The sequence below is a fragment of the Nelumbo nucifera genome, chromosome 2, assembly GCF_055504915.1.
Source record: "Nelumbo nucifera cultivar China Antique chromosome 2, China Antique-T2T, whole genome shotgun sequence".
In the NCBI taxonomy this organism is placed as follows: Eukaryota; Viridiplantae; Streptophyta; class Magnoliopsida; order Proteales; family Nelumbonaceae; genus Nelumbo; species Nelumbo nucifera.
The window spans coordinates 88110210-88131533 of NC_142650.1; the positions used below are offsets into that span (position 1 = coordinate 88110210).

The 21324-nt window shown below is 42.3% G+C and overlaps 1 protein-coding gene across 1 annotated transcript; it reads right to left on the reverse strand.

The window, feature by feature from the left end:
• Positions 1-570: 570 nt before the first annotated feature.
• LOC104606057 (eukaryotic translation initiation factor 3 subunit F-like) lies at positions 571-6083 on the reverse strand. Its single transcript, XM_010271095.3, has 6 exons — positions 5762-6083; positions 4983-5062; positions 3470-3699; positions 1752-1873; positions 1529-1642; positions 571-939 (listed from the first exon to the last, which is right to left on the reverse strand). The coding sequence occupies exons 1-6, from the start codon at positions 5981-5983 to the stop codon at positions 850-852; spliced, it is 858 nt and encodes a 285-aa protein (XP_010269397.2). The 5' UTR covers positions 5984-6083; the 3' UTR covers positions 571-849.
• Between the last annotated feature and the right edge of the window lie 15241 nt (positions 6084-21324).

Genomic DNA, 21324 nt, shown 5'->3' on the forward strand with positions numbered 1-21324 from the left:
TGGAGAAGAACACTGTTGATTCTGCTCCACCTGTACTGCGTCATCTTCAGTGGGAGTAGTCTTTGGATTCTTCCTTGGGCGTGAATACTTTCGTTGGGAGATTCTACTTCTCCGTATCATGTATAATTCTCACCTACTTCTTTTGGTTCAGATCTGGTTCAGTTTAAGGTTCAAGAATGATCCTTGAAAATATGATTTTCTAAATAAGGAATATTATTCCCAATTGAAGGGAAAAGAAAAATTTTTGAAATTCGCCCCTTATTCTGCAATCTTTGGGCGTCCATGGAATGGATCTCTCATCCCTTCAGGAGCCCCAGCGTGCAATTAGCGAACCAATGAACGCATCCCCAATAGTTGGTTTAGTATGATTTCCGAGTACAAAAGTATTTGTTCATTTTACATGAGAATGCCCTTAACGTTTTCAGTTCACTTCTGCTGAAGAAAGCATTTATCTTTGCAATCTTCAAAGTCAATACTGAAAACAATAATCCCAGGATTCTGGCTTCAAACAAGCTCACTTTTGCGAAGAATCAAGAATTGAAGCGTTTAATCTCTATGCATATTATCATGTACAATAAATAAACCCTTAAACATTAAAATTGGAAGTCAGTACGTCACCTAAATTCGAGTCGCAAAGAGGTTAACGAGCAACTCAACTGCCTCTATAATGTTCCAATGAGATCAAGCAAAATCTTGGAGAATATAAGATGAGAAGCAAAGCAAAAATTTACAGTCATTGCCAAGAAAGGAAAAACAATACTGACATGTGTCTATGATAATAAGTTAATAACAATAGCTACTGGGGTCTCTGACAGACTTTGTGCTGCTGAAAAATTCTCCAGAGTTGAGTTACAGGATCTGAGCAGCCGTGTTCAACTTTTCTGCCAGGCTAAGTTGCGTCCTTGTAAGGCTTGACAAATAAAGCAATAGTAGATGATCCTAAAAGAATAGAGGCATCAAAATGTAAGCAAATTTGATAGCACATACCACAATAGCAAGCATAAAGTTCAGCATTTAGAATAGCAAATTAGCAACATCTACATGCATTTGGATATACCCCCCATTGAACTTGGGAGTAGCTCCAATAGGTGATTAAATGAGAGAAAATGAACTTTAGATGGTTTGATCACGTGCATAGAAAACTATCAACAACACCCACGAAGTGATTTATTGCAACTTGCAAATTGAAGGGACTAGAAGGATTAGGGGTAGATCAGAAAGGACATGTCTAGTAGTAAGAAATGATTTAAGCACCAATAATTTAACAAAGGATATGACTTTAAACAGAATGGAGCATTGAAACAGAATTCATGTAGCCAAGCCCATGTAGCTGGGATAAGGCTTGGATGATAATGATGATGATCTACCATTATCTGTCCCAAACAAAGGTATAAAAAAAAAGGCTTCGCAATGCAATAATGATCAGACCAAGTCCATCTCAGGCATGAATGTTGGCAAGTGAAATCATTGTCTATGACATCCAAACTTTGGATTGCCTCGATAGAAAAATTCTAGAATGTCATCTTACCTGTAGACTGTCATTTACAAGCTTCTTGAAAGCTGTTGCTGATACTTTTGGAATAGAGTTTAAAGTATCAGATATGAACCTCCCAATGTTATTGTTTGGAACAGCATGCCCTTCCTGAGAAAAAAGGGTGATGGAATTATTTTTATTGGTAAAAACAGTTATGGAATTCAAAACATAGAGGTGCATCAAGTGAAATTAAGCAGGCCAGCATCGGGTATCTCACCACAACATTGTCAACATATTTGTAGACATCATCAATTAGTGCAAGCAATCTCTCCATAGAGGCTTCCATTCCTTCCAAATCCTTGGGAACTTTGTCTACCGTTGTTGTCTTTAGGATATCAACTGCAGTTATGCAAAATTGAACTTTCAGGAACCTTAATCAACAGGTTTTGCATTGATTGCAGTATAAAATCGGATAAAGATTCTTCAGACCAGAGGGCTTCCACATCAGAAGTGACTACATATCTTCTCAAGAAAGAGTATTCAGAAAGTGGTTATTTCCACTCTCAGGAAAAACAAAAGAAAAAGAAAAAAGTGGAAGTAGTTATTTCCACTCTCAGGAAAAACAAAAGAAAAAGAAAAAAGTGGAAGTAGTTAACTCCACTCTCAAAAGAATTCACTTCATAAATGTGGCTACCTATCAGAAAAAAAAAAAACTACCCACTTCATATGATGTGGGATACATACTAAGTTTTTTTTTTTTTTTAAATTCGGTTCCCTAATTTAAATTAAAAAAAAAAAAAAAAAAACTAACCATAAAGACTTTCAATGGTGTGGCCACATTTTCAAACAAAATAACAGGCATACTTGCCACATACTTAGTACAGGATGGTCATTACTTAGTCCTTTCCCATGAAAGCAATAGGAAGAGAAGAATAACAGTCCTATGCACTTGACTAGAAACAAGGATTATGGCAATACAAAGATATCATGAAGAAAATCAGATTCTTGACAACAGAGTTGCAAACCACCTTTATTCTTGGGTTCAAAGATCAGTAAATATCTTGGCAGATGCAATGACCATGCAATGGGTAATCAATCAAGGATCAATTATTTTGGTGTCAACTGTTACTTAATTAGTAAGGAAATGGGTTAGGTGGTTACTTGGCAGCCTAAAGTGGAGGGATGCTTGGCATGCTATTCATAAACCATTCTTTTTTTATGTACCCAAAAAAAAAAAATAAGCCATTCTTTTTGTCAATGAAATTTTAAGGTTACTAATAAAAATGTTTAAACATTAAAATATAGTTTTAACCTTATAATAGCAGGCCTTCTAAAAAAATCTTATAATAGCATAAGTCTTATGTATGCACTGATGTATGTATACATATTTATAGCTTTTTTCATTTTTAAATTTTTATTATTGTTAAGAAAATGGTGAAACCTGGCCAGGCTGGCTTCCAGCCTAGCAGGTTAATCTGTTTGATAACCTAAAATAGTTTTTGGTCAACTAGAACTTGACTATTTCAAGTTTTCTAGGTTACTTAGAGGTCCTTTGAAAACAGCTAAAGATGTTGAACTGAAAAGCTTATTGCTTTATCATTTAGTGAATAAGTTTTTAAGGAGGTTGTAGGCTCCTTAATGGCTGAAACTGAAATTGGGTAGATCAATATACCCTTGAAATTTTAATTTATTTAATTACTTTAGCAACTAAAAGACAAAGCAATAAGTCTTCCAGTTCAGCAACTTCAGCAGTTATCAAATGGCCCCTAAGTCTCCGAAGAATTCATCTAAGAATTACATATGCCAGTGATCAACTTACGTAATCTTATCCATTAAGCACTATATTTATATACATCTCATGAAAAAACAATGCATTCACTATACATAGAATTCATGCATAAAGAGCATTGTTTATCCACCATTATAAAAAAGATAATGGCAAACTGGCTCTGATCATCCAGGAGCATACATGCCAGAATCATTTGAAGTACATACATCCAACACGCTCAGCTTCAAGCATCCTGAGATCCAGAGGAATTTCCTGGAATTGTGCAGAAATCTGCTGATCTCCAAGAGACAAGTTGACAGATACAAAAGCTTTGATGGTAGCCTCTCCATTTCTGAATCCTGTGCCAACAGTCAAATGAACTGGGTTTGGTACTTCTCTTGAATAGAACTCATGGATGAGAGCACTGCCCCCGGTTACTCCAAAGCCTGTTGAATACCTGTAAAGAAGCACACATGATGAGATAAAACAAAATGATCACACAATTAGGTGACATCAGTAAAAGTAAAAGCAGTGGTATTGGCTGAAACCCTTTACATGTGCAATTAGAGTTATGAGGCTTAAATTTAGTATGATGAGGAGCAGAGGATTTAGCATGGCTAATTACTGTTGCTTATGTAATATGGATGAGGAGACTGTTTTGTCACTTATTCTTCTCCTGCAAAGAGGAAAACTTCAACTGGAAATTCTACTCATTCCTTTTTGGCATTCTGGTGTTCCAGCCTTCTTCACCAGCAGAAATCTTTTCCTCTTTGGCCAAGGTTTAGAGAGAGTAACAACGCTAGAATCATTTGGAGCTGTATTCCCTTCGCAATTTGCTGGACAATGTGGAATGAAATGAATGGAAAAGGCTGTTTGAGAATAAGTCAAAGTGCATTGAAGTGATAGTTGCCTTGGTTGGAAAGCTTGTAATAAACTGGGTTCTTGGTTCTTCCAGAGTTTGAGCAAGTCAACAGCTCAGATTTGGTGGAAAACTTTTGGGATATTCTTGAGACTCAAGCTTGTAATGTGAATCTTTTTCATCTTAATTAGCTTTTCTGGCATGTCATCTTGATACCCATTCATCTTGTAATCACTTTTCTTTTTTAATGAAATTTATTCTTTACCCTAAAAAAATAATATACATATGTAGATATTTAGCTTTAAAAACTAGAAGTTAAAGCATTGTACAAACATGTGGAAAGTGCCACACATCATTGCAAAATTCTAAATTCAAAACCAAAGAATGCATTAACCATCGACTCCTGTCCCATATTTTTATATTCTATAAAAGAATAATAAAGACAAGTATAATCACAGGTGAAATGTCATGTAGTTATCAATTTCATTAATATTCAAATGCCATATACACAAGAACAAACAGCATTGCTTCTTTACTTTATGCTCCTTGTTTCATGAGGTAACTTTTAGTGATTTAGTAACGTAAAAATGTTCACATATCATTGCTCCATTAAATATCATGTGTTTATATCAAATTCATCTCTTAATGAAAGCCTATAATTTAGACACTTTTCTAGTTCTTGTTTATGTTTTCAACTCTTTACACTTTAAACAATGACCATTTAATTGCAATTATATGTACCATCAATGTCATAATAAATGTCAAAGATGTCGTGCTGCATATGCAAGTATGACGACATTGTCATAAAAGTGGTATCATCAGATAACAAATGGGAAACTAGAAGTGGAAGAGGAACGAATAAATAAGAGTACAGAAATTACCATCCAACAATGACTTCCTTTGGGTTCACCTTTTGGTGAGAATACAACATGTTGTGATGGTAATCAATATCCAATGCAACCTGAAACGTTGCCCACAAGGAAGAACGAGATAAGAAAACCAATTACATATCTTTACCTATCAATATGAAAACCTAGATATTTAGCAGCAATGGTTAAAAAAAGGGAATAATAACTAAATGGTAATTGACTAATTGTAACAACAACAATGATGACATTAATTAGTAAAAATCAATAAATTAAACAAAGATTTCAAGGAAAAGCTATGGGCATAAAAATGAAAGAAACATATAAAACCAAAAAACGAATATTGAAGTTGGAAATTATGTCTAACTGAAGAAAATCCTACGCTAGGCGTTAGCAGAGCCTACACTTCGAGAGATTAGATTGAACATCATATCGTGTCTACATCCTTCCTTCTGCACAATAAAACATGGTTTTCACAAACACGACTCGAATGGAGATGGTCTCTTTGTTGCACGCAAAACACGCCCTAAGTGGTATTGCATTTTCTGAAAAATCTATTTGTGATCCTATTCTAATATCTAGCATGACTTCAGAGTTCAGAGTGCCCTGAATTATAAATCTCTTTACTAGCTATACATTCCTCCGTCCAAACTTACACCAGATTCAAGGGTATCACCCCTGAAACCTAAGAAATCGTTCCCTAATTTTTACTGGTCCAAACCTAAAACAGTCATATGGAAAATAAGCAGGCGAGGGGGCGGAAGACAAACAAGCTAGCAAAGGAAGATGCAAACCTGATCAGAGGACTCATTGTGGGGAACTGCATAGGAGTTGCGAATGTCGACGGTTCCGTCAGGAGAAATCGAACCGAGGAGAGTTCCGATGACTCGCTCTGCTTGATCTGGGCGTCTGACGTAGCAATCGCAGATGTTGAATATAACCACCGGGTGAACCTTCGCTGACAAACTAGTCGACGATGGGAAAAATTGCAGCACAGCTTTCTCCCTCGCTGCCATGTTTGCTCCCTCGGTTTCAAATTCGAGCCAAGGGAAGGCTACATCTACAATACAACAAGTAGTGCTACGAGAGAGAGAGAGAGAGAGAGAGAAATTCTGGTGTTTTTAGGGTTTGGGAACCGAGTAACATGAAGGATGGGTTTGTCTTTCTAAAGTCGGAACCAACCGACTTTTGGTCAGACCGTCCGGTCCAATCAATTTTTATAAAGGTTTTTTTTTATTATTTTTCTTCTAATAATTAATAATAGGGTCATTTACTGAAACAACCGTTTACTGAAATCGGTTTATTTTATGAGCTTTAGATGACAGTGGAAAATGATAGCTTTAACCTTAATGTCCTAATAAGATACAAACAACCACTCTATTTGGTTTCATTTAGTCAATTTTGTTTTGTGCGAAGAAGTATTACAAGTGCTTTTGGAATAAACAACCATGTGACCATGCCCTTGAACATTTTTTCACTCAATTTAGGTTATAATGTTATTATTTTCAATGGCAAAACAAACATTTCTTCATGAAAGATTATATGAGGTGTTTTAGTAAAGTGAAAACTATAAGATAGGTTTTTTTTGTCAAAAGTGGAAAGAAACCTCAAAAAACATTACGGGTACAGTTTCCTCCCCCTTATTCTCCATTTCACTGATGATGTGGAGCTCTCACACACAGGTTTGTTGAAAGTTCTATAGGCAGATTTGACAGAGAAATAACCATCCTTTGTGCCTTTCCACACTAGATTGTCTCCTAAACTCCCGATTTGCAGGGGAATGCTCAGAATGGCATTTACTGTATTCTCTTCAAAGAGTTCCTAGAATAATGCACCATTCCAGCTACCCTCTTCATGTAGGTTGCCATTGGCTTGAATCTCGGGTTTGAGTTTTGGAAAGTTATTTAGAGTGTGTGGGATTAGGGATTCTTTGAGAGCCAGTAGTTGAGAGTTCCTTCCAACTTTCCAGCACATCATCGTTTGAAACTAGGGGTGCAAGTTGGGCAGGTTGGGTTAGGTTTATGGTCAACCCAAGCTTGGCCCTAAAATTTGGGCTTAAGGTCTGAACCCGGCCCAAGCCCTAGGTCAAGTCCGATTTTTCTAATCTGAGCCCACCCCACCCTATAATTTGATTCACTCGGGTTGAGCTCGGGTCGGGGCCGGGTTCGGGTTTTGTCAATGAACCCACTCTAAAATTATATATACATACATACATACATATATATATAATATTTATGCAACATTTACATATATAAACATACATGTATAAATGTATATAATTAGGCCGGGTTCAGGCTACCTAAGGGTTAGGCTTGAGCTCAACCCGAAAAATAAGAAAGCCTGATTTCTTGGGCCTGGGTCTAGCTCGAGGACCGAAAATCCAAACCCAACCCGTGTAAAATTCCAAATTGGCCGATTCGAGCTTAGTTGCACCCCTATTTGAAACTCCTTTCCAAGTTTCAAAACACTTTTCCACCACCAAGAGTCAGTTGATTTTTTCTTGCAGTCAAAAAAGCTCTTACCGATTAGGTATTTGCCTCTAATGAACTTAACCCACAATTCTTCTTTGCCATTTAGTAGCCTCTAGATATGTTTCGAAAAGAGTGCTTTATTCATATCAGACATGCTCCGAAAGCTAAGGCCTCCTTCATTCTTCATTTTACATATTCGGCTACAAGAAATATTATGTCCAAAGACAGTCTTCCTATCATTTTTCCACCAAAAGTTCATCTGTGCTCTTTTCATTGGGCCATTGATTTAATAATGTAGTTCTACCTGCCTGTGAAAGAGTTTTAGCTTTCATTTGTTCAGTTTACCTTCTACCTTCATTTGTGGATCCTTGGAAAGGAATCCTTGTGTTTCCCAATTTAGAGCCGACAACACAGGTATTTAGAGTTTCGGCTCATTATTTTCATCCCAAGAAGTTGCATAGAAGTTTTTGGTGTGTTCTGTGTGTGTTTTTACTGAACAGAATGCTTGACATTGTATGGTATATCTTCTGGCCTGACAGGAGCTCAAACTGTTTAAGAGAGTTCTTGAGGGTCATAAAGGAGTTTGGATATGCTTTACACATAATAAGGTAATCATTTGCAAAAAGCATATTGTGATGGTTGGGGTCTCTTTTGAAAGAGTTATTCCTTTAATGTTGCCTACTTCCTCCTGTTTTTTGAGAAATATAAACAATTAAGGACTAACGTGCAACTGCAAATAGAGGTGTTATAAGGTATTAGATGTTGTAAAACTATACACTCCTTGCATTTATTTAGCGTCTGTTTGGCATTGATGTCGTTACTCCAGAAAATGGTGATACGTCAGCGCCACGTCAGAAAAAATGGTGTTTCAGGAAACGCCAATAAATTTAGAATCATTTTTTCATAAAAAATGGTGTTTCAAGACACGCCTTGAAAATCGAGAAGGCATGGTTTAAAGCAACACCAAATTTGACGTTTACTCATATTGCAATTCATTGCTACCAACGAGGACATGATGTGGCAGTGACGTGAACTTCCTATAATGGGTACCAGTGCTGAAAACAGATATGGGCATTGGTACCAAACAGAAAGTGCTATTGTTTCTCCAGGAAATGTCTTACTTGGCAGCAACATTTCCAAACAGAAAAAAAGAAAACAGTGCTTCCAACCCACACATCAGCAGCACTGTTTTCTAAAAACACGGTGTTGTATCTACAGCACCAATGCCAAACATATACTTATTTTGATGCTATCATTTCATACAATTGTGCTTCAACACAGACGCTCTATAAAAGATGAAAATTGCATTATTATTAATCTTAAAAATTTAGTATTTGGATATGAGATTTTACTAAAAACAAGGGAGGCAAAGCAGCGGACTTTAGGTCTTGAATGACAACATATGTTGGCGATGTTGATGACTGTCACCAATGGTTGAAACGTGGGCGAATTTTCAATGAAGTATTATTCTCTTTGGATTTGGTTAGGGATGACAAATTTTCACATCCCACACGGGTATCCAGTTTCCCCAATAGGGTTGGGGACGGGGATTACTTTGGTGGAGCGGAAATGGTGATGGAATTAATAGGGATCCCTGATCAAGGTTGGGGAATGAGGTCCCTGCCCCACCCCGACCCCAATTATAAATATATTAAATATTATGCATATTAAATATAAATTATTATATATGTGATATTATTTATATTATATATAGCAAAATAGATTTAAAATATTGTTCATATTTTAAAATTTTTATTTATCTTAAATAAATTTATTTTTCAGAAAATACTGTTAACTAAAAAATTTTGGGGATTTAGGTCCCACAAAAAACTCGTCTCCGTCAAGGATTGGGAAAGGAGGACAAGTTTTACCCCCAATAGGGATCAAAGTCAGGGACGGGGGTTTATTGTAAAATCAAGGTTGGGGACAATGAATATGATCTCCACCCTGAACCTACCACATTGCCATTCCTAGACTTGGTCCTTGGATAGTCAATTGACATTGAGACTTGCATTTTGATCGAGTGGCCCACCTAGGCTCATAGTGATCTTATATCAACAACTCCCTCTAAACACATATGTGTAGAGCTATCAAATGGGTTGTACTGGGTTTGGGTTTTTGGTGTTAGACAGTGTATGCCCTTAGCTCCAATCAGATTGATGTACATTAGACATTTATTGTAAATGAATAAAAGTATATAACTGATTCATATTATATTTGGTATGTTTTTGTGTAATTACCCTTAAAATAGACACTTATGAGACTTGTGTTAGTTTAGAATGTTCTCAGTCATTGGATAGACCTAGGGAGGTTTATCCTACCAAAGCTAACACTAATGTGCTACCAAGTCGGTTGGGGTAGCTTGTCTTAGCTGCCAGGGTGAGACCCAAAGCACATTTAGTGTGTATTTACCTGAAACACTAAACCCGAACCATTTTCTAGTTATGCCCTAGACCTTGGACACTAGTGGGCAAATATGGAAAATTACACCTAACCCCTAGACTTGATTATGGTACTGTACTGAGTGTTGGATTGGATTGTCTTTGAGATGTCAATCAGTGAGATCCTTAGCGGGGGTCAAAACCTGGGTATGTTGGGGTAGTCTGAGATTTCACTCGAGTGGGTGATCATAGTGATAGGATCACCCCTTTCGTCAGACAAAGTGAATGATAAGGGACTACACTCTCTTAATGGAAACAAAAACTGTCGGCAATCAATTTCAATCGTGTTTGAGATTTGTTTTTGCAAAATATATTTATATAAAAATATACATATATAACATTTTATGAAAAATGTTTGCAAAAGGTTTTAATTCCTAGGATCCATCTGAGCAGAGAGTGTAACACTGCCCTTACAATCGAGGGAGAGGTCATTTCCTATCGGGTAGTGTTTGATCATTATGGGCTGAGAGGTTGAGTGTAATATATGTAATATATTTTGCAAAGACCATTTAGGGCTATTGTACCTGATGGACTAATCTCGTTTAAGACCATAGTCCTTGGGCCTTCATAAGGTGGCTAGACTCAAAGACCATTTTGTGTAAATATTGGGCCCATTAAGAGCCCACATTGATGGACTCAGGGGTTCATTGTGTTCAATAGTGAATTCGATCAAGCCTTGTAACAAATGTTAGGTTGAACCCATATGGCTTTTGAGAAGATCAATGTTAGGGTCCCACGCCATACAAAGAGAGCAAAGTTAGTCAGCAATTAAAAGGGGAGGTGAACCCACTTACTTAATGGGCCTAGGGTCCAAGATTAATATGATTAATCAAGGTGTCACATGACAACTTAAGTAGTCATGTGACATGGGGCGAATATGGGTATGGATCTGGGTTTGGATCAGCAAATAAGATAAGTCTTATCACTTAAGGAGTCTAGATCCAAATAAAGATTTGGATTATTGGATTAGGAGAAGCTTATCCTTAAGGCTTATAAATAGAGGGGGCGGATTGCTTCAGTTTTACCTTTTTCTGCTATCAGTTTTGTCCCTCTATTCTTGCCACCCTACCCTATTTGATCTCCAGTTTCTTGAACTGATCAATATTGGATCTTGATTCTGATTTTTGCAAGAAAAATCAGATTTAATTCGTACTCACCATCCCTTGCTTGATCCTTGTTGAAAGATTGCAGTTCTTGCTGAAGGACTACATTGCTTAACCTGCTTCATATCAAACTACACCATCTTCAATGAAAGTGAATTTTGGTACCCTCTTTAGGTGTGAACACCTACATTGGGAGTTACACGTGTGGATTCCGTATTAGGTATTGCTCTTCCATTCTTTTAGTTTCAGATCTGGTCCGGTTTGTTTCAAGAATGATCCTTGAAAAATGCAATTTATTCTAAAACTATGAATACGATTCCTAGAAGGGAGAAAATAAATTTTTGAAATTTCACCCAGCCACCCTGCATGGTTCATCCATCCATATGATGGATCTCCCTTCCCTTCATTTGGGGCCTACGGGTTGGTGTGGCACAACATGATAAAGTGGGTCATCCTAACGTGGCATTTGGCCCAATACGACATGTCACAACCCTCATATAATATATATATATATATACACACACACACACACACACACACACTTATATATAATAATTATATTAATATTGTGTTAATATATAAACATATATATCTAGGGAAAATTCTCGATAGGTACCCTATACTTTAGGCCAAGTGCCAATTTAGTACCTGAACTTTCATTTTGCAACAATTTGGTACCTGGTGTTAACTCATTGTCAGTTAGAATAATCACATGATATCAAGTGCGGGTTAAATATTTTTGAAATACCAAAACTAACCTTTACAAAAATATATAGACCATTTTACCTATCCTAAAGCATGCTCATCATCTCATTGTTCAACTGTTGTATCAATGGCGACGTCGACGACATTCCTCACCTCTTCCTCTTCTTAGAACCCAACTTCTCATTGTCTTCATCTTCCTCACGTCTACCTCCTCCTTCTGCTCCTCCATGCTCACTACTATACAGACCATTGTACCGCACATTGCTAGAGAAGATTTCTAGCTGACAAAATCTTATGCAATCCCGAAGGGAGTGATAGTTTTCCCATCCTTCTTCGAGTTGTTGTTCCAGGGCTTCACCGATTCGGACCGGTTCTCAGAGGATTGACAAGAACGCTGGATGTACAAGCGAAACTTCTTGGCATTCGGTGCTGGTGCCCACCAGTGCGTTGGACAACGCTACACCCTAAACCACCTAGTGCTATTCATCGCCATGTTCACGTCCATTCTTGACTTCAAGAAGCACAGAACAGACGATTGCAATGACATCGCGTATGTCCCCACCATCTGTCTCAAGGACGATTGTCTGATCTACCAAGCCAAATTCAAAATGGAATTCGAAACTGCAAGTCAGAGATCATCCGTGAATATCATCCTCAATAACTGTTTTTCAATAGGGAGCTCTGTTAGATAGTTTTGTATGCCCTTAGCTTCAATCAGAATGATGTACTTTATGAGTTTATTATAAATGAATAAAAATGCATATTTGATTCATGTTCCCTTGGTATGTTTCTGTGTAATACCCTTAAACTGGACACTTAATGAGACTCGTGTTAGTTTAGAATGTTCACAGCCAGTGGGTCGGTCTGGGGAGACCTATCCTGACAAGGCTGACACTGTGGTGCCACCAAGTAGGTTGGGGTGGCCTGTCTCAGCTGCCAGGGTGAGACCCTAGGCACATACAGTGTAGGATTACTTGAATCTTTGAACTGGACCAGTTTTCCAGTATTGCCCTGGACTTTGGAGATTGATGGGCAAAAACTGGAAAGTTACACCCAACCCCTAGACTCGATTATGATACTGCACTAGGTGTGGGAGCTGATCTTTTAGGTTAACAAAAGAAGGAGGGGGGCGGTAGCCTTTAGGAGACACATAAATCATCAGATTATCTTTAGTGCTGAAATCAAGAAGAGATAATTTTGCACCCTACGAATACTCTTTTGCCGCCTCCCTGTTCTTGCCGCCCTATTTGCCAGTTCGATCTCCAGTTGTGGAAGAAGTCAAGATTGGATCTTGACATCAGTTCTTTAAGAAAGGATTGAAAGGAAGTTGTGCTTACGTACCATCTTGTTGATTCTTGCGAAGGACAGAGTTTTTGGAGAAGAACACTACTGATTCTGCTCCATCCTGCACTGCGCCATCTTTAGTGGGAGCAGTTTTTGGATCCTTCCTTGGGCGTGAACACCTTCGTTGAGAGATACTACTTCTCCGTATCAGGTATAATTCTCTCCTACTTCTTTTGGTTCAGATCTGATTCCGTTTAAGGTTCAAGAATGATCCTTGAAAATATGATTTTCTAAATAGGGAATGCGATTCCCAGTTGAAGGGAGAGAAAAATTTTTGAAATTCGCCCCTTATTCCTTAATCTTTGGGCATCCATGGGATGGATCTCTCATCCCTTCAAGTTCAAAATGATGGGTTCATTTTTGTAATTTCAATAGGGAATTCATGCATTACTCAAAATAGCTGAGGAGTATTTAGGTCTTTTTGTCTTCTAACTAACGATGAATTAATGTCGGGTACTAAATTATCACAATGAACGTTTGGGTGCTAAATTGGCACTCAGCCTAAAGTATAGGGTACCTATCAAGAATTTTCCCATATATATATTAAAGGAAGGTCATTAGGCTGAAGCCTCCCCTATTTGGACATGTGACATCCTAAAACATCAGTAAATAACATCTCAGGAGTGGGCTCTTTCCATTTTCAAAGAGAAAACCCACACCTCAAAATTAGTTTCTCCCACACTCATACAAAAGGCTATTCACTCTTAAAACCGTGAGAATGGTTTTAACACTACTTTCAAAGAAAAAAGTTATCTTTATACAAGTGGCAAAATCAACACAAAAATAAGACCCACTATAACTAAGGTCGTTACTGTAGGTACACAGTGGACACTAAGACCCTCAAAGTCTAAAAGGTGTCAGACCAACACTACACGGATGCCTACGATAAATCCAAAACTTGATGTAACCGTTTCTGATCACGTACCAATTTTTTTGTGATGTACCAATTTTTTGGCTAAGTACCTCATCATTTGACATGCTCCCAGGTGGCCTGTGACTCAAAGGATGATAGTGCTCCCTGGTGGCGAACTGCCTGGTGGTGAGCTACTTGGTGGCGAACTCCCTAGTGGTGAGCTGCCTTGATGGTGAGCCTCCTAGTGTAGTGCAACCCGACTGCCCTCTGCATGAGATGATCTGCTCCTCTTTGTAGACAGCGGGAGCCGAAGAACCTGCGAGAACTGAATCAGAGGACCCAGGGGTGTTTACCTGGCGGGGCCACTCTGATGGCTAAGTTAGAACTCTAATAGTAGAGAGCTTGAAGAGAAATGAGAGAGCTAGAGAGCAGGGGTTACATCCATTTTTCATCCTCCTTCCCCTCTAGGGGGTCGGAGCTCTTATATAGTGGTGTCCTGACAGATTTGGCGTAACCGCCTCTGACTCTCTACTGCAGCCGTTACTTGCCAGGGCTGAGCTGGTGGGCGTAGGTAACCGTTGCAGGGTACGACCCATTCAGACATGAGGCATTGTTAGACTTGGCAAGCACGACGCCGCCTGGCCAGAGACGTGGGTGCAGTCTCCAGATCTGGCAGGTACGGTCGTCAGGTAGGAAATCTTCTTGCGATACTCCGAGATGCTCTGCAATGAGCTACCTTGCACCGAGCTACTTTTCACCGAGTTTCCGGTAATGTGCCGAGGTGTTTCTGCCCGAGGTAGGTCTTCATGGCCTACTAGGAGGTGAGCTCTTCGTAAGATGCTGGTCTGCCTGTGACGAGCTGCCTATAAGTGGTTAGCTGCCTGTGGTGAGCTATGTCGAGCTGCTTGTAAGTGGCGAGCTGTCTGTGCCGAGATATGCCGAGCTACTTGTGGCGAGCTATGCCGAGCTGCCTGTAACTATCTTGAGCTGTCTAGTTGTCAAGAGGCTGCACTTAGTTGGCATGAGGTGCCAGGTGTCACAATTTCATTGGAGGGCCAAATCCGCCCTCATCATTTGCCCCCACTCCCGAGCTGAGAGTAACTCGACGAAGGGAGTAGATTTCACCTTTTGGCCCGTAAGTCAATGAGCTAGTAAGTGCTGATCCAATTCCTTAGGCTTTGGGAGCTGCCTATAAGGTGAGGAGGTCTCTGCCAGTTCAGTACTGTAGCCCTTAGGCTCAGGGGGCAACTTATAGTCCACTTTTGTTGATTTTTCTCATGCTGAAAAAGAGACTGGGTTTTAAGCAGTAATGTGACCCATAGGCTTTGGGAGCGACTCGTAGTCCACTCTTCTTGACTTTGTCCATGCCGAAGAGGCGACTGGGTTTTAAGCAGTAATGTGGCCTATAGGCTTTGGGAGCGACTCGTAGTCCACTCTTCTTGACTTTGCCCATGCCGAAGAGGCGACTGGGTCTTAAGCAGTTGTGTTGCCCATGCTGTAGAGGCGACTGGGTTTTTCAGCAATAATGTGGCCCGTAGGCTTTGGGAGCGACTCGTAGTCCATTCTTCTTGACTTTGCCCATGCCAAAGAGGCGACTGGGACTTATGTGGTGCCGAGGTCTCTACCTGTGAGGTGTCGAGCTACTTGTGAGGTGTCGGGCTGACCGGGTGCCGAGCTGCCTGTGAAGTGCCGAGTTGACCAGGTGCCGAGCTGCCTGTGAGGTGTCGTGCTGACCGGGTGCCGAGCTGCCTGTGAAGTGCCGAGTTGACCAGGTGCCGAGCTGCCTGTGAAGTGCCGAGTTGACCAGGTGCCCATGCCGAAGAGGCGACTGGGTTTTAAGCAGTAATGTGGCCTATAGGCTTTGGGAGCGACTCGTAGTCCACTCTTCTTGACTTTGCCCATGCCGAAGAGGCGACTGGGTCTTAAGCAGTTGTGTTGCCCATGCTGTAGAGGCGACTGGGTTTTTCAGCAATAATGTGGCCCGTAGGCTTTGGGAGCGACTCGTAGTCCATTCTTCTTGACTTTGCCCATGCCAAAGAGGCGACTGGGACTTATGTGGTGCCGAGGTCTCTACCTGTGAGGTGTCGAGCTACTTGTGAGGTGTCGGGCTGACCGGGTGCCGAGCTGCCTGTGAAGTGCCGAGTTGACCAGGTGCCGAGCTGCCTGTGAGGTGTCGTGCTGACCGGGTGCCGAGCTGCCTGTGAAGTGCCGAGTTGACCAGGTGCCGAGCTGCCTGTGAGGTGTCGTGCTGACCGGGTGCCGAGCTACCTGTGAGGTGCTGAGCAGACCAGGTGTCGAGTTGCTTGTGAGGTGTCGGGTTGACCGGGTGCCGAGCTACCTGTGAGGTGCCGAGCTGACCAGGTGGGTGCCTTAAAGCTATGATTGCGCTGCATCAGCCTCGTAATGCCAGTCACCCACTCCTATAAGAAGCTACTAGGAGCTCGACCTTCGGGGGCAGCACTACTAACTTAAGGTCGCCAGCTCACACGGGAGCCTTGGAAGGCTCGACCAGCAAGGGCGCCCGTGTAGTCTGTTGGCCGCCAACTCCCGCGGAAGCCACGAAGAGCTCATCTTAGTAGAGGGGACCTCACGAAGAGGACTGATGAGGTTTTATCTGAATTGAAAGTAAAGTTGGTAGAGTTGCTTAGCCTATTAGCTCCCTGCATAGTCTTTGAGTTCATACAAAATGGAAACTATAAAGCGAGAGCTTCAGTTTCTAAAAAGTGAGGACTTAGCTTTTTGGGAGGAGAGAACTTAGCCTTTGTAGGATGAGAACTTAGCTTTTGTAGGATGAGAACTAAGCTTTTTGTCGTGTGATCCCACAGACGGCGTCAATTGATGTAACCGTTTTCTGGTCACGTACCAATTTTTTCGTGATGTACCAATTTTTTGGCTAAGTACCTCATCATTTGACTTGCTCCCAGGTGGCCTGTGACTTAGAGGATGATAGTGCTCCCTGCTGGCAAACTGCCTGGTGGTGAGCTACTTGGTGGTGAGCTGCCTTGATGAGCTGCTAGGTGCGCTGCCTTGGTGGCGAGCCTCCTAGTGTAGTGCAACCCGACTGCCCTCTGCATGAGATGATCTGCTCTTCTTTGTAGACAACGGGAGCCAAGGAACTTGCGAGAACTGAATCAGAGGACCCTGGGGTGTTTACCCGACGGGGCCACTCCGATGACTAAGATAGCACTCTGATAGTAGAGAACTTGAAGAGAAATGAGAGAGCTAGAGAGCAGGGGTTACCTCCATTTTTCATCCCCCTTCCCCTCTGGGGGGTCGGAGCTCTTATATAGCGGTGTCCTGACAGATCTGGCGTAACCGCCTCTGACTCTCTACCGCAGTTGTTACTTGCCAGGGCTGAGCTGGTGGGCGCAGGTAACCGTTGCAGGGTACAACCCTGTCAGACATGAGGCGTTGTCAGAGTTAGCAGGCACAACGCCGCCTGACCAGAGACGTGGGTGTAGTCTCTAAATCTGGCAAGTACAATTGTAGGTAGGAAATCTTCTTGCGATATGCCGAGCTGCTCTACAATGAGCTACCTTGCACCGAGCTACTTTTCACCAAGCTGCCAGTAATGTGCCGAGGTGCTTCTACCCGAGGCAGGTCTTCGTGGCCTACTAGGAAGCGAGCTCTTCGTAAGATGCCGGTCTGCCTGTGGCCAGCTGCTTGTGGCGAGCTATGACGAGCTACCTGTGGCGAGCTATGACGAGCTACCTGTGGCGAGCTATGTCGAGCTGCTTGTAACTAGCTCGAGCTGTCTACTTGTCAAGAGGCTGCACTTAGTTGGCATGAGGTGCCAGGTGTCATAATTTCACTGGAGGACCAAATCCGCCCTCATCAGAACCCATCGCACGATTGCGATGAATTCATCGTAGATCTGCGATTACGATGAACTCATACCCGAGACAAGTCGTGATAAATTTTGGTTAGCGCAAATCTACGATAAAGCTAAGACACGCGCGCGATTGTGATGAACCCTGGACACACACGGATTTGCGATGAACCCAAACATGCATAAACCTACGATGAACCCGACACCATTACAGAACCGCGGAATCATGGTAAAACGGGAATAGATACCGGTTACACATACACCTTTAAGTTACGCATGCGAGTTTATGACAGTACGCCCGCCAAACAATGACGTCACCTGCGCTAAGTCAGTATAATAGGGTTGCATACGGAGAGAATCCGAAAGTGATAAGATTCTTTAATAATGATCCCTTAATATTCAAACAAAAGAAAAGATCTCATTTCTTAAGAGAAAAGATTATCTTGGAAGAACTTCTTCCTTGATAACCTTAATTTCCTCCCTATTTCCAAGAGAGCAATTCTTCCCCACGGAGACAACACAATATAACTCATTCCTGTTGCCATCCACCCATCAACATTTCGGGACGTTCGGAGACTGACCGACTCCCAAGAATCCATGAAAACATTAGAATCTTGGTTTCATCACTTGATCTTGGAGGGAAAACACTGCCTAAGGGATTTTCCGTTGTTACATTACGGGGAGAGAATAGCTTTCTCACGACTCGTCTCTGGTTCTCGTCTCTGTTTGTCTGCCGATTTCCGCCCAACGGAGCTCGAATAGGACTCGGATTTTTTTGGTTGATGAGAATTGCATGCGGTGGAGTTGGTGGCTCGTATCGAACGTTTCGTACGAATGGGATTGTTCGTGTGAATAGATGAATTTCCTGCATTGAGTTAGGGGTTTGAAGGATTTGTTTGGGGGATCGGCCAGAGGGGCTACTGTTCACCGGGGAACTCCTTCAATCTCTCCAACCTAGCGGCGGCAACTCTCTCCCTCTTTCTTCCTCTCATTCTCCCTCCCCCTCTCTTTCTCACTACCCAGCACCCACGCACTGTCCGTCTTCAAGTTCTCGACACTAAGAGAGTGGCGGCAAGCTTCTTCCCAAGTTCTCCTTCCAATACAGATCATCCCTCCACAGCAACCTAGCCCCAAGTACTTCTCCTTCCAATACAGATCATCCCCACCGAAAATCTCTCTCTCTCTCTATTTATTTTTTTATTCTTTGTAAATTTCCTTCTATTTCCCTGTGAAACCGCCGCTACCACAGCAACGGTTGGATTGTCAGAACTGAACCAGTCCGTCACCTCTTCCTCAATCTCTCTCATCTTCTCCTCTGTCTCCCATTCACCTGGATCTTCTCTCCTTCACTCCATTCTCCTCCTTTTTTTTTTTTTTTCTTTCATTCCCCCTCTCTATTCACCGCTGCAACGACCTAGACAGACCACACCCCTCCAAGGCTCCTTTATCTCTGGCCAATTTCTGTGACCTATGAGAATCCAAGGTGTCAACTAAGAAGAGTAACATCTCGGCTCTAGTTTTCAATCCGTTTCGGGCTTCGTGACGATTGGAAAGGGCCCACCATCGATGAACCAGCCATGACCCCCTGGTATTCCGTTCAAACGTATGCAGTCATCTATACAACATCAACATCGTGGCCCTGGATTTTGATTCGAAGGCAACATTCAAAGCGAACTTCTCCGTTTTTTTTGTTCAACTCCATTAGCTTCGGTTTATTTCTTTATTTTCTCTCTTCTCCTATAATTTTGCATTGTTTCTCTATTAATCTATTAGCTTAACTAACATTTTCGTGCACTGGTTGGATTATTAGCGATTTGTTCTTTTTTTTCCCTATCTGATGCCATTCCTAATTCATTCATGAGCAAGCAGCAGTTCTCTGGGCCGAATTGGTGACATCTAAATTGGCATTGTTTTTTAATTTTTTTTCTTCTATTTTTTTGTATTGTTTGGTTCTGCCGCACGGATTGGCTGGGGGCAACGAGGTAATTTAGTTCTCCAAGTTCTGAAGGTAGGCCGAAGACTTCGAGGCCTCGGAAGAGGTAAGCCGAGGCTGAAGACTGTAGAATGATGCGAGGTATTCCTTCCGAGGACGTAGAAGTCAAGGACTGTAGGTCGTCACCTCGGTGGCGAGGTTCCTGGAGATCCGGGGTACTGCAAAAAAAGAAGTGTCAGAGGCCTCGGGTGGAGACCTGAGGCGAAGGCTCCGACGCTCAAGTTAGTACGAGGTGTAAAGTAGGAGGTGCAGACAAGGTTTTAGTGACAGTCCTCAGATACACTGGGTCCCCAAGAGTAAATGCTAACAAAGCAAGGTAGGTATAGAAAGTGAATGAGGGAGCTGTGTCAGAATCCCAAGTTCTGGATCCCCTGTTAAGGGAGAGTTATCTCTTATTTATACTTGAGCGGGCTGGAGGTAGGTGAAGATGAACATACCAGATGAGGGCCGTACGAGGTCAGGTGGCAGGCCCTGGCGGGTACGTCAGACTGCCTTGCGACTGGCTCCGTATGAAGGCAGTAGGGCTTCCCCCCTATTATGGCTGGCGCTGTTAGGTGTTAGTGGGCTAGGCCTCCCGGCCTGTAATGAACTAGGCCTAGCTAGCCCACATCATTTGCCCCCCACTCCCGAGGCCGAGGCGAGGCCTTGGCTTCGGCTGGTAATGAGGGTAATAATCGGGGTAAGGCCTCGGCTTTGGTCCTCGAGAGTAGTGGTCATTATGCCTTCGGGTTCGTTAGCCGAGGGGTGTCCTGTAGTGGCGTTGCTTTCATAGTGTGCATCGTCCCTCACCGGTTCGGAGGCGCATGTGATGCGGATGCCTCAATTTAGCGGAGATGTCCCATATCATGCATGGTCAGGTCGCATCGGGGGCCTACCGTGTGGAATATGGTCACTCCGGTAGGCGCGTGTTTGCCGGGTTAAGCGGTCCACCCGGTGGTTCACGGTAGACGGCCTACGGTTTGCTCAGCGGGTTGTGGCGGGTGAGCCTCGCGGTCCACTCAGTGTTGTTTTATCTTCCGAGGGCATGCGCTAGAAGGTGCGGTAGAACAGGTTCACAAAAGCGGAGGGTTCTCGTGACCGTTGGATCCATGGTGATCTAAACCATTGCTTGGGCGTTGCTTCGCCTTCCAAGGACGAGCACCAAGTGGCACATTGTAGTTGGATGGTGGAAGCGGAGATGTCTCAACTGTCAGATTCAGTGAGATCCAAGCCGTCTATTATCCTTTAAATAGGGGCCCTGGTGGTGACTTTCCCTTCATTTGAACTTAGACGGGCTTGCTATCGAGTGAACTCAGCTCCCCAGGGGAATAACTCTCCCCATGAAAGCGCCGCATCGGCGTCGTTGAGGGAGCCCGGAGGGTTTCCTCTCTCCAAGGAGGATGTCATGGAAGTTGTCACTGGACCGGTGGGAGGGAGTGCTGCCCGAAGGGTGGTTGACACTAGTGTTCCACGTTCGGAGTTTGATAGCTCATTGGATGTGGACCAGGTCAAATCCCTGGCGATGAGGTTCCACATACCCTAGTCTTATGACCTGAGGGTCTCCGTTGTGGGTGATCGGCCGTGGACCCCCAAGGAGGGGGAAATTTGTGTTTACCAGCATTTTTTCGAGTCTAGCCTT

Bases quoted from the DNA above. Each gene is read 5' to 3' on its own strand.
- LOC104606057 (XM_010271095.3), bottom strand. From the start codon at position 5,983: ATGGCAGCGAGGGAGAAAGCTGTGCTGCAATTTTTCCCATCGTCGACT. The intron at 5,063-5,761 runs GTTTGCATCTTC...GCAACGTTTCAG, and splicing joins ACAATGAGTCCTCTGATCAG to GTTGCATTGGATATTGATTA. The intron at 1,643-1,751 runs GTGAGATACCCG...CTTTTTTCTCAG, and splicing joins AATATGTTGACAATGTTGTG to GAAGGGCATGCTGTTCCAAA.